Source organism: Musa acuminata, chromosome BXJ2-10 (assembly GCF_036884655.1).
Source record: "Musa acuminata AAA Group cultivar baxijiao chromosome BXJ2-10, Cavendish_Baxijiao_AAA, whole genome shotgun sequence".
NCBI classification, from domain to species: domain Eukaryota; kingdom Viridiplantae; phylum Streptophyta; class Magnoliopsida; order Zingiberales; family Musaceae; genus Musa; species Musa acuminata.
Window position 1 is genome coordinate 21426795 of NC_088347.1, and position 18372 is coordinate 21445166.

An 18372-nucleotide genomic window follows, 5' to 3' on the forward strand; every position below is an offset into this window, starting at 1 on the left:
CGCGGATTCAAATTCTAATTTTTAATAGAAAAATTCAAAGAAAAAAAAGGTTTTGATGTTTTGGTTTTAATTGCTCATCTGTCAATATCCATAAAAGTAATTATTCTAGAAATTTAAATGTATCGCTAAATTGTACTAACATTGAATATAATATAATATAATATCGGTATTGCTTAATCATTTTGTAGTAATTTGTTGACTTATATCCATTTTCCTCGTTATTATTCTTTTATTATTGATAAAAGAATAGAAGATCGTTAAGGTCTATCTTCTTCTTATTGTCGATACGAATCACCTCGAATTCTCTTCTACCCTCGATATTGAAATCATCTCAGAATCACCTCCAATACTCTTCCACCCTCGGGTTTGGATCACATTAAAGAGATTGAGTATAATATTAATAAAAGATTTAATAATAAATTTTAATTCCTAAGAAAAATTTCACACGACAATCTCAAATCTTGACCGTTGACCATAGACCAACCCGCACGTGGTTTGACTCGGTTTCTTTTGTCGTATCTATGTCAAATAAGAGTGACGATTCCATGTTCGAACGCAGGAATCGGTCTCATTTGCTGCTTAATCTTTATCTTTTTCTGTGTATGGATGTATAAGATTGAGCTTAAATTCGGTTGATCTGGAACTCGAATCTTTGATTATCGACTCGACAACATCAATCTCAGAATCAAACTTCTTCTCCTGCTAACAAAAGATTCCTATTTACAGGAACAAGGGCTGTTACTTGGGAGGAGATGACCGGAGCATCCTGCCGGAGATGGCAGCGGCCAGAGCAGCCTTGAAGCCCGGATCGTTCGTCAGCGTCGCAGCCATTTGCTCCACCAGTCCCGCATGCAGATCCGGCGACTCGGCCTCCTGCGGTCGCCTCGTCGACGGTGCGGGAGATTGGCTGGTGACCGAGCTGCTGCGGCCCGACGCTTGTTGAGCTCGAGGATGAGGAGCCCGGCCATGGTTGTGCTCGCCCTCGTAGGTGGCAACCAACAACGACGGGTCCTCTGCGCTTCGTTGGACCTGCGGGACAATAGATAGCAAGAAGCTGGATCAGTTCGTGGGTTCCGTGGATGAAGGAGCTGTTGCTCGATCGGTGGTTCGGTTACCTTCTTCTTGACAGGGCAAGCTGGAGCAAAAGAGCATCTGAAGTACGCTCTCGGGCATGGGTTATCTCTGGTAATCTTCTGGCCATATTTCCTCCACTGATACCCATCTTTCACGATCTGAGAACAGCACAGAGATCTGTCAATAACTCGTGATTTGGGCAGGAATCGAAGGAAAAGATCGTGGTGAACTCACGAGGCTCGAATCGGACGGATCAGTGCGAACGTGCAGCTTCGAAACTTTGGGCTTACTCTCTTCCTTGACTCGCTTGAACGAATCCTCACTCGACGTGCTCTCCGCCTCGTTCCTGATGCAGTTCGTGCCAAGACTAGCGGCGGCGGCGGCGGGGGGGGCGGGGGCGGGGGAGAAGGAATCGAGGGTGTGTCTATTCCTCTTCGTCCCGGGCGAGACGGACGCGCCCTCGGACGAGGCCTTGGATATCAGATCAGCCATCTGGCTGCGGAGGGTGCCGTAGCTCGCCGCCATGGCCGCGAGCTTCTCCTTGAGCCGCTTGTTCTCCTGGGTCACGCGGTCCAGCTCGGCCTCCAGCGCCCTCACCTGGTCCAAGACAGTCGACATCAGATCTCTACGCACCACATACCGTAATCGTGGCCGAGGTCGCAAGCTCACCTCTTTCCCGTCGTCTTCTTCGACGGAGAGCTTGCCGTCGCCGACGTGGAGACCGAGATCGAGGGAAGGAGCATTGAGCCATGCGGCCAGGTCCATGCTCAGCTTAAAGGCCGCTGCGAGGAGGAAGAGGTGTATGAGGGGAAGGGGAGGAGTCGAGACCGGAGGCTATGTAAAGAGGGAGGAAGGAGAAGCACACGGTCAGAGACCGGAGGGAGTTGGGAATGTCGGCCGCCGTCAGGAGAAGTCAAGGTGGCATGCAGCCCTCAAAAGTTGACATTTTGGGCGACTTGTTGACCTCCCCGACCGGGTGGGTGCTTCCTATGTGGTGCTGCGTGACAGGGCCGTTGGGTTTGGAATCCAATCGTATTCCCAATTGAAAGCTGGACACTTAGGGGGCCCGTTTCCGCCTTCTTATGCAACTTGTCGGGCCCACAAAGAGACAGCGTTGGGTGGTCCATCGGAGTCTCTCATCGACCAGATAATGCTGACACGTAGATTACTATTGTTGTTTCCACAAAAATGCACCAACACTTCGCGTCACGCGGAGGCATTCGGTGGGCCCGTGTGACCGATCGTCACACGTGTTACACGAAATGTGAGTAAAGAAAGATAACGTAGTCGGTGTAGGACTGTCACGTGCTGCTTCGCTTCTTTTCCCTCGTTCCTTTATTGTTATTATTAATATATATATACTTTGTGGGTGGCGGTGGAACACTGGACAAAGTCAAGGAGAAGTTGGTGGAAAAAAAGACACGTGGTTGAAGGTCAGCAGCCGGTCAAAATTAAGGACATGTGGATTAGGGCACGTGCGGATTGATGGTTTGTCAGCAATGAGGGGGGGGGGCAAAGGAGAGATGTGGATTCTTTCCCACTTTAGGATTGTCTAATGTTTTAGCCTTTTTTTTTTTTGGAAAAAAAAGAGAGAAAACATTATTATTGCATGAATTAGGAGTTTTTCCTCACATAATTTGAATTATTATTTCAATAATATCTTTTAAAAATTTAAATGATATTCGAATGTTTTAATATCAAATTTGATCATAAAGTTTGATGCGTTAACCTAATTTATTTTTTCGAATTCAATCCTGAAATCTTAAATCGATCTCCCTGAGAGAGTTTACTAAAAAATTTATGAGATAGTTTAAAATGAATATAAAAGAATTTCACGAATCAACTATCATATTTGGGAATATAAGCAATATTATTGGTCATATAAATCAACTATAACCAGTTGACATGTATGCTATGCTGAATGTCAAATTTAGACATAGTTTGAACATAAGAGACTTCTTTCTTCCTTTTTGTCTCACGAGGAAAACGTGTTTCGCTAAAAATGAGTGTGTTTATGGAATAAGTTATTTTTGATCGAATCATCAACAGACTTTTGATTCATTCATTCACATACATTCATTCACTATAAAAGAGGATGAAATATATATATATATATATATATATATATATATATATATATTATCTATTCAAAATAACATTTTGAGTATCCAATATAATGTTTGAGAAATACAAAAAATGTTTTTTTAGAAAAATCGTTTTTTAGTAATGTAAAGGAAAGAAAAAAGCATAAATACGGTAATATTCATAACGGAGAAGCGAAGCACGGACGTCCACCAAACCCTAATCGGAATCCTAATAATGGATCTCGATCGAGCTCAATCCGTGGCGTCCTCGCCACTGCTGTTCCTTCTCATCCTCCTTCCGGTCGCCGCCTGGGATGAGGCCACCGCCTCCGATTTTGATCATGTCTACCGTCGCCCCCCTTCGCCAGCTCCCGGGTCTCCGGTCCAGCAGGAGGAGGAAGAACCGGATCCACCGCCAGGCAACCATGTTAAGCAATTGGCTGATGCTATTTCCAAGGTTTCAACTGAATCTGATTCCGTTGATATTAGCCTGGTTCATCATCATCGCCTGTGCTCAATGCGGATGTGACTGTCACCGGGTTCGCAGGAGAAGGTATTCCCTTTTTCTGGAGACGCCTTCGTTAGTGAATGAAGGTGTCTGTCCTGATACCGTATATGAGGGATCGGATCCGGTTGGACTAGTCAACGCTACCAAATTGGTCTATGACCGCCGGAGAAATGGAGTGGCATTCATCCGGTACAAGCTCCCGCTAGTTTTGTTGATCACAAGTATGATGTGCCGGCGAACATGGCAGAGAAAATGATGGTGATTCGGACGGCGAACAACGCTTCCTCAGAATCTTGGCAACCCACGAGGAACAGCTGAAGGTAGTCACTATTTGTTGGAGGAGGTGGATAATTTGGGCCTCTGGATGCTGAAGATAAGGAGTCTCAGGATCTCATCATTGCTGACCCTCCAAATCCCTTGAAGGGTGCTTTGTATAGGCAAGAAAGAAGCTCCATTGCTGAAAGCTGAAAAGGGTGTGCCAGTGACCTTAATTCAAGCTGGGCATGATGCAAAATTTTGCAATCACAACATTGTGGAACATTACCAAGGCTATCTACACTGGTGGACGACAGAGTTACTATGGTTGTGTGAATAACACACACCAGATCAAGTTTACTACCAGTCTTTGTTCCAGCAGAAAACAGGTTGGCAATCTCAGATGGTCGATTGTGGTCTTTCGGACGTAACAGCATTCTCTTGATCGATCAACTGGTTTCCGTTTTCTGGATCTTATCTGAAGGTCTGCTATCTATTGCAACTCTACCTGAGAAGTGGATATCTTGCAATCAGATTGGGGAGTGGAATGGCAAAACAATGTTGCATGTGTTGGTTGGATAGTGACAATGGGAGACTTGACGAGTGTGCACTGAACTTTTGAAAATTTGACCTTTGTGAGATTTATACAAGAAAATGGAATCATAACGTTTGAGTTTACTTGTCCATTGGCACCTTCATGTGGAATGGCAAAACAATGTTGCATATGTTGGTTGGATAGTGACAATGGGAGACTTGATGAGTGTGCACTGAACTTTTGAAAATTTGACCTTTGTGAGATTTATACAAGAAAATGGAATCATAACGTTTGGGTTTACTCGTCCATTGGCACCTTCATGCAGCAGAAAGAATATTATCAATCCAGCTACTTCTCTAAGAGTTATCTGGATGATGGTTGCCCAATTGTTAGAAGATGATTTAAGAGGAGTATGCATTCTGTCACAAGCAATAGGCCTGTTCTGGGCTGTGCATGACTTAATGACGTTTGTGGCTCAGGAGATTTTGCTACCTGGGGGAATTTTGGCTGCAAGGTACTTGAGGCATGTAAAGGGTGATGGCTAGTACCAATTACATGTCTACTTACAGTACTCTGAAATAGCTAGTATTTGGTGTTTTTTTTGCAGCTGCTGAAATTCGTGGTTTTTATTCAAGTTTAGTGCATCTGAAATTTGGTGTAACTGCCATACTCTTGGCATGTGCACAGCCAATAAATGCATACGTACAAGCCAAAAGACCAGATGAAGGAGAGATATCTTCAATACAGATAATTTGGGAGTCTTTTTGTGTTATTGTAGGAAGGTCTGCTATCATAGCTGCAGTTGCTGTGCTTATTAGTGGAATGAAGCATTTTGGACATAGGTATGGCAGTGAGAATGTTCAAGGACTAACTTTGTCATTAACAAACTTTTTGGTTCCGTACTTGGAATACATGGAGGCTAAGCGAAGAAGAATAGGTAGGAGCTCTTTTAAAGGCAATTGTTTGCTGTGAAGCACTGACGAAGATGACCTGGTGGATCAGTTTCATTTGGAAAGGACAGTTACTGAAAAGGTCTCAGCCATCTGGAATAATGGTACTGCAGCTTGAATCTCTTAGCTGATAAGGTACAATTTTTTATACTTCAAAGCAAAGTCAAAATACTTCTGCATTGGGTTTCTTTTTCATGTATAGAGAAGATGAAGCCATAATGATTGACTTTGTCTGAGAAGATTATTTCAACGTAAAAACACGTTTGGTTACAACTTATGAAGCAGGTTAGAAATGATTTAATTTTGTCTTTATTGGTGTTATTGTTTGCACAATGAGAAGGGTTCATGTATCCGATGGAGGATGCCAGCACCTGAGCTAATTTGTTTGCACTCAACCGGTTACATGTTTTTTTTTTATCCTGGTTCTCTGCATAGAATTTCTTCAAGCCTATTTGTTTTGCTTATGCATTTCTTGTGATATACAAAAGTTTGAGTACAAATTCTCAATTAAATGCATCATTATTAGCTAATTCTACAAGTAGTTGCAACTTAAGATTTTTTTTTTGTTTTTGGTGAGAATAAAATTTAATTATTTTAACATGTTATATTCCAAAGCCAATGTTGCTGCATGGGCGAAACAATTTCTAAACACCATGACCGTACCTATTGAGTTCGTTAATGATAAGAACACAGATCGTTCATTTAATCTTTAACTATTTATCATCAATTTTGTACTGTTTAAATTACAGTGGCCCTTTGTTTACCACCGATAGATCACTGTATCTATGGATTGTGGGGGATAGATATGTAGCTACTTTGACTTGGTGCTCAGTATGAGAAACTCAAGCAAAAGTTGTGGCTTTCCTCGTATATGTTGCTTAATTAGCAAAGAAACAACAACAATAACCATGTTTATATCTACATTTAAGTTTGCCACTTCATTAATGAAAAACCTAACTTTTGTTATCATTCAGTAGAAAATATCGTTTGATATGCTGATTCATTTAATGCAAGGAGCTTGAATGTCATAATTGATTTTTTTTTCTATGTTTGGAGGTTTTATGAGTCAAGTTTGTCTATAGTAAGCTTTCTGTCCAATAACGATGGTGTTCTACACCAATAACAATAACGTGATCATGTTTTATTTTTGGCTATCAAAATGAGAGATAATATCGTTACTTGGTACCTTTGGGTAGGATTTGTTTGTGTGTATATACATCTTGGCAAGCCTTGTGGTCTAAGACCAATTGGAAGAGAAAAAACATGTACTGTTTGTTGTTCCATTTGAGTGAAGAGCTCTACTATTTGTGGTTTATCTACTTGTAATTCTTGTATTCCTTTTTTATGTGATTGCTTAGAATAACACCTAGCATCATGCATGAGTTCCTTTATATGCTATTAGAAGTTCTTGATTTTGTCTTTTTGGTCTGGTAGCATTTTTCTGAAAAACTGTAAGGCAAAATGGTTCTACTCCATTCTTGACAGGTTGATACTCCTCTATGGATTTATTATTTGCTTTGCTTGATTATACTCCATTCCATTATCAACAGGTATGCACTTCTTTTCAGGTTGGAAGTATAATAACACACATTTTATTTCTATAGATTTTTTTATTAGTACCAGATGGTTTTTTTAATAATAATTTCATCTTCCAAAAATGCATAGTCTTATATGGTTATTATGATTGTGACTAAAATATTGATTTTTTTTTTAGTTAATTCAAAACCCTTGAGAAATTTTAAATGTGCTTTGTCGAAAATATGGTATAATTAGAAAACAATATAAGGAATTTCTTTCATAATTTCATTCCTAGGCAGCTACAAGTCTATCTATACATAAGGTTGGTGCATCTAAGCCCACTCCAACATCACATAGTTTGAGCGAGAAGGAGAGACTCAGCAAGCAACACATGGGAGTCATGCAGAAGAGCAGAGCTTCTCATGCTTTACTGCTCGAAAGGCAACACGCAAAAGGGGTCGACAACTGGTAACAACCCGCGTGAAGCTGTTGACCAGCCTTCCGAGTTCTTCAAGTGCAGGTCAACAACCCAACGGAAAGAGAGTTCTAAGCATACCAAATTAAGAGAAGAGGGTGAACGAGATAACAGCTTCGCTTCACCACACTTCAATGACCAACTAATCCTCTCCCAAACCTATGCTAATTAAATCCAACCCCTCCTGTTAGTAAAAAGTCACCGTCCGTGGTCAAACTCCCAACCTCCAACGTCCGTCACTGCCCGCGTCTAATTGCCTGACTTTTTCGCAACGGCGGCTTCACGCCGTCAAATTTCATGCCGTCAAGTCTAGTCAAAAAGACCAAAAGGGACCCTTTCTCTCCTCTTGAAAACGCCTCTCTCTCTCTCTCTCTCTCTCCTCTTCCTCCCGTTACCCACACACACACCCCTCCGAGGCTTCGGAGATCGAAACCCTAGGAAGGATCTCGAAGCTTCCATGGCGGAGGAGAAGGCGAGCTTGGCCGGGACGGGGTCGGCCCCGGCGTCGTCGTCCTCCGTTGAGGAGGAACATTCGCTCGCCGATCCTGTGGCCGCGGTGGAAGGGGGTGGCCCTGAGGCGTCTCCGTCTCCGTCCCCGGCCAACGCCGACGGCCGGTCGTTCTCGCAGCTCCTCGCGGGGGCCATGGCCTCGCCGGCGGCGAGCCCCCGTCCTGCGCCGATCGTGACTGTCCCGGTTGTCGCCGTCCCGTGCTTCCTGGCCCCGGCCGCGTTGGTCGAGTCGCAGGGATTCTCGGTCGGTGGCTCTGATCTTTTCATTCTCTTCATCTTGCACACTTTTTTTTGGGGGGGGGGGGGGGGGGGGGGGGGGGGTTATTCGGGTTTATAGCGGAATTACGCTCCTTTCGGGTATCTTGCTGTGGATTTTGCTGAATCCGCTGCTTTCTTGATTGTAGCTCTTTGCTTGGTTCCCTTTTGTTATTTAGAATGGGACACTTGACTCCTTTGATACTTTGTATTACATATTTTTCACCTCCTTTTGTTTTCTAGCTCTTATTTAGGTGAAAAGATCTGATTTTATTGCTGTAGGCTGACAAGAATCTGGGTCTGGTCCAAGAACATAAAAGTTTAAGTTATTTAAATATTACGTTTTGATGGATAGATTCGCAACGTGATAAAGTTCAGTGGAGATGCAAAGGGAAACGTCAGGAGAGGGAATTTTTATATGTTGATTGTAGATCTAGGTATTCTTTTGATAAATGAGTGAAGACATGAATCCTTTGGTAGATCTAAGAAGAGTTGGCGTCACAATTACATCCAGCAACATCAGCCATGTGATATTGACTTTCATGCCATATTTGGACACAAAAATTGAAGAAAAAATTTACCATCTGGAATCTGCCAAATCTTGAGCTTACTGCTTGGTAAGTGCTGGAGCATTTAGTCAAAGTAATTCCCTACAAGGATTCACTTAAATTAAGGCTTGGCTGGCTAGATGATATTTAGTTTAAATGATGAGAAAAATGCAATTAAGATCCTAGTGCAGGATTATTGACTAGTTGATCAATTTTCCAATTTGCTATTCTCTCACTTTGAACCTTTTCAATGTAATACTGATTAAGATAGACTAATATTTTTAACGTGACATTTTTAAAGTAAAACGATACTAAACAAAGTTAGGCTTTAAGAAAAAGAAGAAAATACAACTTCTAGCAACTTATTTGATTAAAATATACACGAGAGAAATCATTATGCTCAAAGCCAAGAGCTGAGGAGGGTAAGAAGCTCTTAGAAGCATAATAAATGCCACTGCTTCTACGCATTTTAGTGTGCCAATCAGCTCAATAGGATGTGAACCTTGCTAAGATAGGTTCATTTCATGAATGAGTTCTATGAGTTCCATTTATAATCTTTCTTGTATGGTCTTCCACAATTCTATCATCTGTTCTTAATAGGTTCTCAAGCAGTCAATAAAACTTTGGAGTATTTTTAGCACAAGTTTTACTACAATTTGTCATTGTGTCTATTGATACGTGCTTACCTTGATCTTTTTTTAATTCATCATTGATTATAGGGGCAGTTTGCAATGACCCATCAAGCTGTTTTGGCAACTGTCACAGCTCAGGCACAGATGCAGGCACAAGCTGCATGCCCGTCTTCATCGAATTCAGTGACAAATTCATTTCCGCAGCCTTTGCTGTCTACTGTCAGTCCTATGCCATTGCAACAACTGCCACCACAAACTCCCAAAGTATATTTTTGTTCACCAAAAGGTTAGTTTATTCCTCAATTTTGCCCAAAATCTGAATATGTTTATGGTGTGCAGAAAACACCTGGTGATGTTTACAACTGGCGAAAATATGGGCAGAAGCAAGTGAAGAGCAGTGATAATGCACGAAGCTACTATAGATGCACAGATTCCAATTGTTCAGCTAAGAAAAAAGTTGAGCACTGTCCTGATGGCACTGTTGTCGAAGTAATCTATAGAGGTAAACACAACCATGACCCACCTCAAAAACATAGATACACAAGGGACAGAGGAGCCCAGTCTAGTGGACCCCCTGTAGAGAATGAAAGTTTAGACAATCCGAGCACTGAGCCCGATGAATCAGATCCTTCAACATGTAAGGCTGAACAGAACTCTAACAATGAAACTCCTAAACAACAGTTGTACTGCTCAAGCGATTGTGAATTTGATGCTGGGGCCAAGAGTGAAGAAGATATTGCCGAGGAACCAGATCCAAAACGAAGGCAAGTAGCTAAGCTGCATTAATGTGTTTCCTTTTTTCTGTTGGCTGTATATCATTTTTTAACTCTATTTTGCAGGCTTAGTGAAAACTCAAAAAGTTCTTCAGCGCCAATTCTTAAAACAATTAGGGAATACATCGTACAGACTGAAATTGATGTAAGACATTTGAGTGATGGCTACAAGTGGCGCAAATATGGACAAAAAATGGTGAAGGGAAATCATAATCCAAGGTATGCACATGTCACCGTAGTCTAAAACTATAATAATATTTGAGGCTCTAGCATAAGAAGGTTACTTATGAACATCTGGAAGTCACAGTCATTATTCCATTTGGACATTCTGTGTCAGTCACACAAATCTCTAACTCACATCTTAGTTTTCCTTAAAGGTAGATTTTCAGTGCTTATCAGAGTATCAATTCATCTTATCACGTGAAGTTGTGTCTGTTATGTTATAACAGCAATGAGGCCCTATTAGTCTTCTGTTGGGAGATGATGGTGGCTGGATTGCTATATAGACTGACTGGCCTACAAGTGGTAACTGGGTCTAAGGCATTCTAGACTAGATGATGGTGGCTGGATTGCTATATAGACTGACTGGCCTGCAAGTAGTAACTGGGTCTAAGGCATTCTAGACCTGTAATTAAAGCCACTTAATACAAATTGTTTGGCAAATTAGGGTTGTCTCTTTGTAATGATTAGTGTTCAAGCAATTCCTTGAATTTTCAAGTGGGCTAATATATATGGACATGGTGCATTTCAGGTTGCTCTATATCAGAACCACCCTTAGGTTTGGACTCTAGCCTACAGACAATGATGGATAGGAAATTTCAAACTGTTGAGGATGTAAGGCCTTTGAGTGAAAGAAATTGTGATACCATAACATTCCCACATTGGAAGATTACTAATGATTGAATTGGCTATGAGTAGATGGATCTATTACTAATAACTTCAAACATTGTGACATTTGGCTTATTTCATTTAACATGTCATTTAATATGCCATTTAATACATCATTATTCTAGTATATCTATCAGCTCATTTCCACAAAAAGGTTCATACATTAAGATTTGTTAATAAGGTTTTTGTAACTAGTGGTCCAATGAAATATTATAAAGAGCAGTTTGTCTTTTAAAATTCATTGGATGAAGACAGAGCATCACTGTTGGAAAGAGCTTCGCTGGACCTAAAAGGCCAAGATGACATGAGATGGAAAGAGATGGTATGTACGCTAAAGCAAAAGACTTCAGATCTGGGTTTGACGTGGGCTTGGTACCTTTGTGGAATGATACAGAACTAATACATCAGGCCATATATCGACCCAATATGCACAACATCAGTGAAAAAATGATAGGAAAATGAATACTAGCCATGCTAAGCGATATGGTCCTTGATCAGACCGGATAAATATTAGACAGTACGCACCAATTGGACATGTACGTGCAACCTTGTTTAAGTTGACTCATTTTTCATTTTCTTTTGTAGGGTGATGATAGGCTGTAAATTTACAAGAACCGTACTTGAATAGAACCGAACAAACATCATAAACGTATTCACCATGGACTATATGCTTTAGGAACTAGAATGCATATGATAGTGCTACAAATGGTTTGTTTCCAAAAGTTACTAAGACTTGAAGCCTTTGAGATGACACTCGTAAAGCCTTATGGATTTGGACATGTGATGGGCATTCAATTACTAATTGGACACAACTAATGCTCCTTTTTGGTATGTAGATTTTTTAAACTGTCATCTAATGATGAGCCAAATTCATGATTGTTAACAGAAGTTGTGGTGAAGGCCAGATCCTAAAATGTTTAAGATCTTGGATTGAACTGCAAATAATCTTTTGAATGAGTGACGTGATTAACAAATATGACTTGTTGGCCAAAATAGACTGTTCAATCCTGTTTCAAGCTTTGCAGCTAGCATCAGGTGTGTAAACAATAGTCAAGCTTGCACTTCATGCTGAGTTGTAACTAGTAGACAATCTTATTCTGGAAGGAGCATGGCATTGAGCTTAACTCCATGGATAAATGTCATAAATATATAGACATTAGTAGTTGATGCATTAAATTCTTCTTTTTTTTTTGCAGTTTGATGCTACTGTCCAGCTTTAATTCGTTTGAACCATTGCCTTTGATTTATTGCAGAAGCTACTATAGATGCACACACAATGGGTGCCCCGTTCGTAAGCATGTTGAGAGAGTCTCGCATGATGCAAAAGCTCTTCTTATCACTTATGAGGGTGAGCATAATCATGACCAGCCAACCTCCAAGCCTGCCGGTGATCCACCATTAACCACTTCACAAAGTAATGTTGCGGCAGGCATGTCTAGTGAACAACTCAGTACATCCAATTCTTTGTCTGTCGAACAATCCTCAAAGGAATCATGCCAGAATATTGTAGTTGAGGAAGTAGCTGGTGATAAGAAACTTGAACTTGGAGGTGATGGAGCATTGGAATCTGCTCAGGCTCTTCTAAGCATTGGATTCAGTTCATCATCCACGGAGGGCACCGGCAGAAATAATTCCGAGAGCATGAAAAGCCCTATTTTGACTGAAAATAGAGCTGCGGCCTCGGTCCAGAACACTTGATCGACAGGTTCCCTGCAATTTTGGTGCATGTTGTAGTTTACTTGCTTGCATTGCGAGCTCTTCCATTACTGTGTTTGCATCTGTATAGCCTTTGTAGTGGCATCGGTGATGCAACATCACAGCAGAAAAATCATCTTAGGATCGCGGTATCCATCTGGGGAGAGAAGAAACTGATTTCAGCTATGAAACATGATGATATAATCTCTGCTTAGTGAAATATTTAGCTCCCTGAATAACTGACCCATCAACATCATTTGATTGTTTGTTTGTGAGGTTGCTTGTAGTTGTCTCGGTGAGGAAGGCTTCAAGAAATCTGGCAGATCTGCCCACTTTTGTCACTTCTTTTTTAGTGCAAAGAAAAGCATCACCACCACCTTTATGTTGTGGAAGCTACAGAGCGCAGTTATGGCAGCCTCAATCACCGGGAGCAAAGGTAAGAGCACGAGAAGTCTACCTTTTCATGGTGTGTGCATGTAGTTTCAGCTTCTTTTTGCCTGTGATGGCCATCTCTTCCTGCTGTGGTGGACTTGAGCTCTCTTTTGTTTTGCCGTCTTTAAACGGGGGACATGTGGCCCGGAGGTCATATCGCACCTATGCTCTGCACTCATGTTCATGTTGTGTGATTTGTGATCAACTTGGATGTCTATGGATTAAGTAGTTTCAGAGAGAAAGGGTTTGACTTTGAACCACCTGCGCTTACCTGCATTGTGGTATTGACATCCAATAATGTCATGTTAGGTTTTATTTTGGACTACGCTAGTGTTCACGAGAATTTAAATGAGGAAGATTGTAATATCTTCAATTGCGACAACAATTGAATTGATTTGATGTATAAAGACTTGATATGTAGAATACAGAAGAGGCACATAACGATGATGATTCATGAAGACTCATCTTTAGATTGAGAATGCAAGACATGAGAGAAGGTACATTACGGCCTGTGCATAAGTAATGGTTGCTACTAACCAGTAGCATTTGCTGCAGTTGGCAATTTTGCATGTCTTTGTATCCAAACACAAAGTAATCAAGTAGGTAATTGTAGATATAGTCTAAATAAATAATCACCTGGTAACATCATCCATAGACTGCTTCATACTTCACACAGATAGAAATCCCTAAGCAGAGCCAATTCAATGCTCTGTATTTACCATGAAGCTATTTATTACTGCATGCCTTTGTATTGAAGTACAAACCAGCATTTTCCATGTTCCAAAACCTGATTTTGAGCTGGTCAATGATATCACAGCAATAATTTGTTCACTACCAACTTTAATGTGCCCGCCGCCACGGACCTCCTCCGCAAACCTCTATTGCTGTCTGTCGGGACCTGCAAATAATTGTTAGCATACGTCGGGAGCGAGCCCTACATTTTCCTCTGACAGAAACGGTTGGCCTCTGAGTATGATTTACAAACCAAGGAGTGCATTAATTTCACAAACATTTTATTTACAAAGAGCTTCTACCTTCACTTCTGCAAGGGGTAACCCAGCAGAAGCAGTATGAATGGTGCACATAAGATAACTCACCCATCTAAAACAACTAGGAAATGTTCTACTCATCCATAGCTCTTGATAATTCCAAATCAATTCCTACTGTCAGTTCCTGACCTGTATCGGTTTTCTCTTCTACTTTGGTGTTAATATTTCTCTTGGCATCATTTGCCTCATCTGCGCTTGATGACGCAGCTGCTACACACTCCTGGAACCGGAAGCAGCTGATGAGGTGGTCATTCGTCAGTCCGGAAGACTGCATGAAGGAGTATATGACTGTCGGACCCACGCTGCGAAAACCCCTTTTAACGAGGTCTTTGCTGATGACATCTGCTTTTGGGGTCTTCACGGGAACCTGACGTGGATAGCGAAATTTGCTGACAATGGGTTTGTAGTTCACAAAGCTCCAGCAGTATTTATCGAATGATCCAAACTCATCTGTTATCTGTACCAATACATGACAACAAGCATAGCTAACACAGTGAGATAAGTGGTACGTGACTCGGATCATGGCACAGATTAGTCTAGTCAGTCCATTGGAAAACATTTCCATTTTATTCATGTTTTACCATGAAAATTTTCTAAAATAGCCAGATTTCCTACAGTTTCTAAAACTCAATTTGGTCAAGTGCACATGCAATAACTATCTCAAAAGAAGAAATGTGGATGTCTAACTTATGTCAATTATGGAGAGAAATGATGGAAAACCGACAGGAAAATAAGCGGATCAACCTTGAGTATCTGGCGTGCATTCTCAATGATGGCTCGGAGCTTTGGCTCTGACAAAAGGGAGCTAGAAGTGCTTCCAGGCACTAAAATCTTCTTCTCATTCAATTTGGAGACTGCATCAGGGTCGAAGTCCAGAAAAACTTCCCTGAAAAGGTGCAGCATCTCTAAGTGTTAAGTTAATGATTGGCATTCTATTCTTTTTTTCCAAATTGTTCCAAGGAGTACCTAAAAATGTGCCTTTTGCTGAGGATAACGGGCCATGTAAGCTCAGCTAATGCACCTGATAGTACAAGAAGTTCAAATAATTTCCTGTAGAGTGTTCAGAAAACCAAAAACCATAAAAATTCAATGAGAAAAACTTTGGCCTGTCTATAAAATTGAGAAAAAGAAAGGTCAATGTTGCATACCTATCATCATGGACAGGAATTCCCCATTCTTCATCATGAAAAGAAGCATAACATGGCTCTGTTGCAACGAAATAAAACTATGTTTAGGTTTACTGCAAATGAGCGTAAAGCAAACAATACATGAATATCAAACAAAATTGTTTTACAAAATAAAAAAGATGAAGAACGCCATAAATTGAATGCAACAATTTATGATACGATCAGACAAAATAATCAGTCTTTGAAATGAATGGAAATTCAACATAACCAGCTTATCAGCAATATCATCAGATTAGTTCAATATCACTCATAGACGATCAAAAAACTTCTGAAGATTATAATCGGCAAGTTGTTTTCAGCTCAAACATGGCAGGAAAAGAAAATTTCTTCTTTAATAAACAAAAAAGCCATCATGATGAGTTACATCACAAGAACATGCAAACAATAACTCATCAAAAATACATTCTAGCACCACAGTTCTGAGGTTAGAACGTGAAGGAAGAATATGTGTGAACTTGTAAGCAATTGATAGAGGCCAACAGATCTCTTCAGAGAAGCTGAAGTGCAGCAGAATGGCAGCTGCAGCTCTCTCTCTCTCTCTCTCTCTCACATATATATATAAATATATATATGTATACATATGTATATATGTATGTGTATGTATACATACATATATGTGTATGTATACATATGTATATATGTATGTGTATTTGTATATGTGTATATATATGTATGTATATATATGTGTGTATATGTATGTATATATATGTATATATATATGTATATATATATATATATATATATATATATGTATATATATATAAATTCTTCTATTTTAAGAGTTAAAGGTATATTATTATTATTATTATTATTATTATTATTATTATTATTATTATTATTATTATTAACAAAAAAAATACCACCTTGTCCATGAACAAGTAATCCTATCAAAGATCAACCATTTACTTAGCTCCACGGATGGAGAAACAGACCAAGGCATAATAAACAATAAAAACTGTGAATCCAAGATGCAGGGGAAACAAACAGACTCACCTGTATTGGGTGTCACCCATGCACACTTCTTCTTTCCCTGCACAACTTCTGGTGGAGGTACGGCTGAATCATCTGAAACATTCTTTTCTGCCTTGTCCAGAGTCTTGCCAATCCTTGGAGTGCTCTGCCTCCGTTTGTTGGTTAAGCTTGTCCTGCCAATTTTTCCTATGGAGGCTCGGCTGCAAAATGAATCCGTTGATGCATCAGAGGAGCAAGAAGCATTGAGCGACAGGTTAGACTGCAGCAGCATCTCATGCCTCCTAATCACCGAGGGAGCACTGAAACTAGATCTAAAATGTGGCAGGTCAGCTGAAGGACTCGAAGCCTTCTTTTTCCCCTCAGCTGCTACAATCTCTGTGCTCTCAGTTTTACTCGGAGGCTTCGAAGCTGGTTTCCGAGCAGTCGCCATTGATCTGGCCTTGTTCCCACCGGGCACAAGGACGGGCCTTGCCTCAGAATCGCTGACATTGAGGGAACGGACTTTAGGAGCTCCCGACATGTCTCCAAAATCCAATCTTTTCAAGAGATCTCAGCACTTTTTTTGCCAAAATCGACCAAAATCCTGCACTTGTACAGAAGAATCAAATCAAAGATGGAATTTTTGAGCGACAATCTCAAGGCACCTCGACCCTCGGCACATTTAAAAACCGACAGCAAGCTAAATCAAAAGCCGCTAACTCCAACTGCAGCTTGGCCAAAAACATGCGCCAAAAGAAGCCCTTTTTAGTCCACAAGACCCAACAGTAGCGCCGGTTCCGAACCAACCTAGGGTTTCCAAGGCAGCCATTCTCTCTCAACCCACCCACCAAACCCGACAAAGCTCAAAATCGATGCCACATTGCCGAGACCGGTGCATATCGACACCGAAACCCTTGACCGAGGGACCCACCCGGAGCTCGGGAGCCCTAAAATCGCCACCTAGAGCCAGGGAAGCAGCTGCGGATCGACTCACCGGAGACCTGATCGAAGACGAGGAGCCCCAGAGGGCTCCGAGAAGCAGCCGATCGGGTGGCAAGCAGCCGCCAGAGTCGGGAGACGGAGGGGCGTTTGCAGACTGAGAGAACGAGACAAGAGGGCGAAGACTGTGCGTTACGGTCGCGAGAGACGAGAAGGGTGGGTTTGGCGTCTCATATGCGGAGACCGGAAGATACCGGTGGGGAGCTGGTATACGACCGGGTGCAGCCGGTAGCCGGTATAACCTTCCTACATGAAAATACTAGAAAGCTCACAATGCCTCATGTTATTACGGCCATTGCCATTGCCCTCCCAACGGGGACTTCGATTCCATTTGCTTTGTGAACTCCAACTTTCTCCTTTTGTGATTAAAAGAAAAAGGAAATAAAAATTTTAATATTATTTCTTCTCTTCTTAACTTTAAATTAATATTTAAATATTTTAAGATTATTTTTTTCTTTCAAAATTTATTTAAGAGGTTGTCAGAATTGAGGTTGGGTTTAGATTGAGTCAAATGAAAAATTGTGTCCCATATACTTCATAGTTTTTTTTTTTTTTTTGACATAAGTAAGAAATATTTAAATTTATTGTTTTCTTCTTTATGTCTGATAGTTAATCTCTAATTTGTATTTGTGTTTTTTTTTTATAGTTTTTAGATCTTCAACATAGCTTCTTAAGATGACAAAACATTCGTGATTAACTAAGATGAAGCATAATTAGAAGTTTTTCAAGCTTAAGCTTTGAAGTGGTCAAGCACAAAGTACAACTTTAAGAACTTAATTTATGAACTGGAGCTGCTGATATTTCAATTCAATCTTTGCAAGTGAAAACAACATGACAACCAATGTGTGATGTCATTTCCACATTGCCATGTTCACTGGGTAGGTGTGAGATTTATCTGATGTCTTCATCTTCCTATTGAAGTAAGGAGTGTTTAGTACTCCAATGACTCAGATGAACTATATTATGTAGAGAGAGAGAGAGAGTGCAGCAGAAGTCCATTCATGGCTAGAGGAGTGCTGCAACAGCCTCAAAATCTCACTCAATAACCTTATAG

General features: G+C 40.8%; 3 protein-coding genes and 1 pseudogene across 4 annotated transcripts; 2 read left to right on the forward strand and 2 right to left on the reverse strand.

Annotated features, from left to right (window-relative positions):
- Positions 1-632: 632 nt before the first annotated feature.
- LOC104000137 (WRKY transcription factor WRKY71-like) lies at positions 633-2045 on the reverse strand. Of its 2 annotated transcripts, XM_009422104.3 has the most exons (4): positions 1744-2027; positions 1309-1671; positions 1116-1232; positions 633-1029 (listed from the first exon to the last, which is right to left on the reverse strand). In XM_009422104.3, the coding sequence occupies exons 1-4, from the start codon at positions 1837-1839 to the stop codon at positions 739-741; spliced, it is 867 nt and encodes a 288-aa protein (XP_009420379.2). In that variant the 5' UTR covers positions 1840-2027; the 3' UTR covers positions 633-738. The 2 variants fall into 2 exon arrangements, with proteins under 2 accessions (XP_009420379.2, XP_064984161.1); XM_065128089.1 differs by having other exon boundaries at positions 1309-2045.
- Positions 2046-4665: 2620 nt separating this feature from the next.
- Positions 4666-5707, forward strand: LOC135624462 (cytochrome b561, DM13 and DOMON domain-containing protein At5g54830-like; annotated as a pseudogene).
- Positions 5708-7760: 2053 nt separating this feature from the next.
- Positions 7761-13076, forward strand: LOC135582037 (probable WRKY transcription factor 4). Its single transcript, XM_065128087.1, has 5 exons — positions 7761-8153; positions 9432-9608; positions 9684-10108; positions 10184-10336; positions 12259-13076. The coding sequence occupies exons 1-5, from the start codon at positions 7857-7859 to the stop codon at positions 12701-12703; spliced, it is 1497 nt and encodes a 498-aa protein (XP_064984159.1). The 5' UTR covers positions 7761-7856; the 3' UTR covers positions 12704-13076.
- A 1029-nt stretch (positions 13077-14105) lies between these two features.
- Positions 14106-17467, reverse strand: LOC135624461 (uncharacterized). Its single transcript, XM_065128088.1, has 6 exons — positions 17314-17467; positions 16362-16923; positions 15330-15387; positions 15148-15231; positions 14926-15067; positions 14106-14638 (listed from the first exon to the last, which is right to left on the reverse strand). Exons 2-6 carry the CDS (start codon positions 16858-16860, stop codon positions 14255-14257), a joined length of 1167 nt encoding a protein of 388 aa, XP_064984160.1. The 5' UTR covers positions 16861-16923; positions 17314-17467; the 3' UTR covers positions 14106-14254.
- Between the last annotated feature and the right edge of the window lie 905 nt (positions 17468-18372).

Excerpts from the sequence above, each read along its gene's own strand:
- LOC104000137 (XM_065128089.1), bottom strand. The coding sequence starts at position 1,839 with ATGGACCTGGCCGCATGGCTCAATGCTCCTTCCCTCGATCTCGGTCTC. Across the intron at positions 1,233-1,308 it reads ATCCGTCCGATTCGAGCCTC|ATCGTGAAAGATGGGTATCA; the intron begins GTGAGTTCACCA and ends TGCTGTTCTCAG. Across the intron at positions 1,030-1,115 it reads CTTGCCCTGTCAAGAAGAAG|GTCCAACGAAGCGCAGAGGA; the intron begins GTAACCGAACCA and ends ATTGTCCCGCAG.
- LOC135582037 (XM_065128087.1), top strand. The coding sequence starts at position 7,857 with ATGGCGGAGGAGAAGGCGAGCTTGGCCGGGACGGGGTCGGCCCCGGCG. Across the intron at positions 8,154-9,431 it reads TCGAGTCGCAGGGATTCTCG|GGGCAGTTTGCAATGACCCA; the intron begins GTCGGTGGCTCT and ends CATTGATTATAG. Across the intron at positions 9,609-9,683 it reads TGCCACCACAAACTCCCAAA|AAAACACCTGGTGATGTTTA; the intron begins GTATATTTTTGT and ends TATGGTGTGCAG.
- LOC135624461 (XM_065128088.1), bottom strand. The coding sequence starts at position 16,860 with ATGTCGGGAGCTCCTAAAGTCCGTTCCCTCAATGTCAGCGATTCTGAG. Across the intron at positions 15,068-15,147 it reads AGCAAAAGGCACATTTTTAG|GGAAGTTTTTCTGGACTTCG; the intron begins GTACTCCTTGGA and ends GCACCTTTTCAG. Across the intron at positions 14,639-14,925 it reads ATGCACGCCAGATACTCAAG|ATAACAGATGAGTTTGGATC; the intron begins GTTGATCCGCTT and ends GTATTGGTACAG.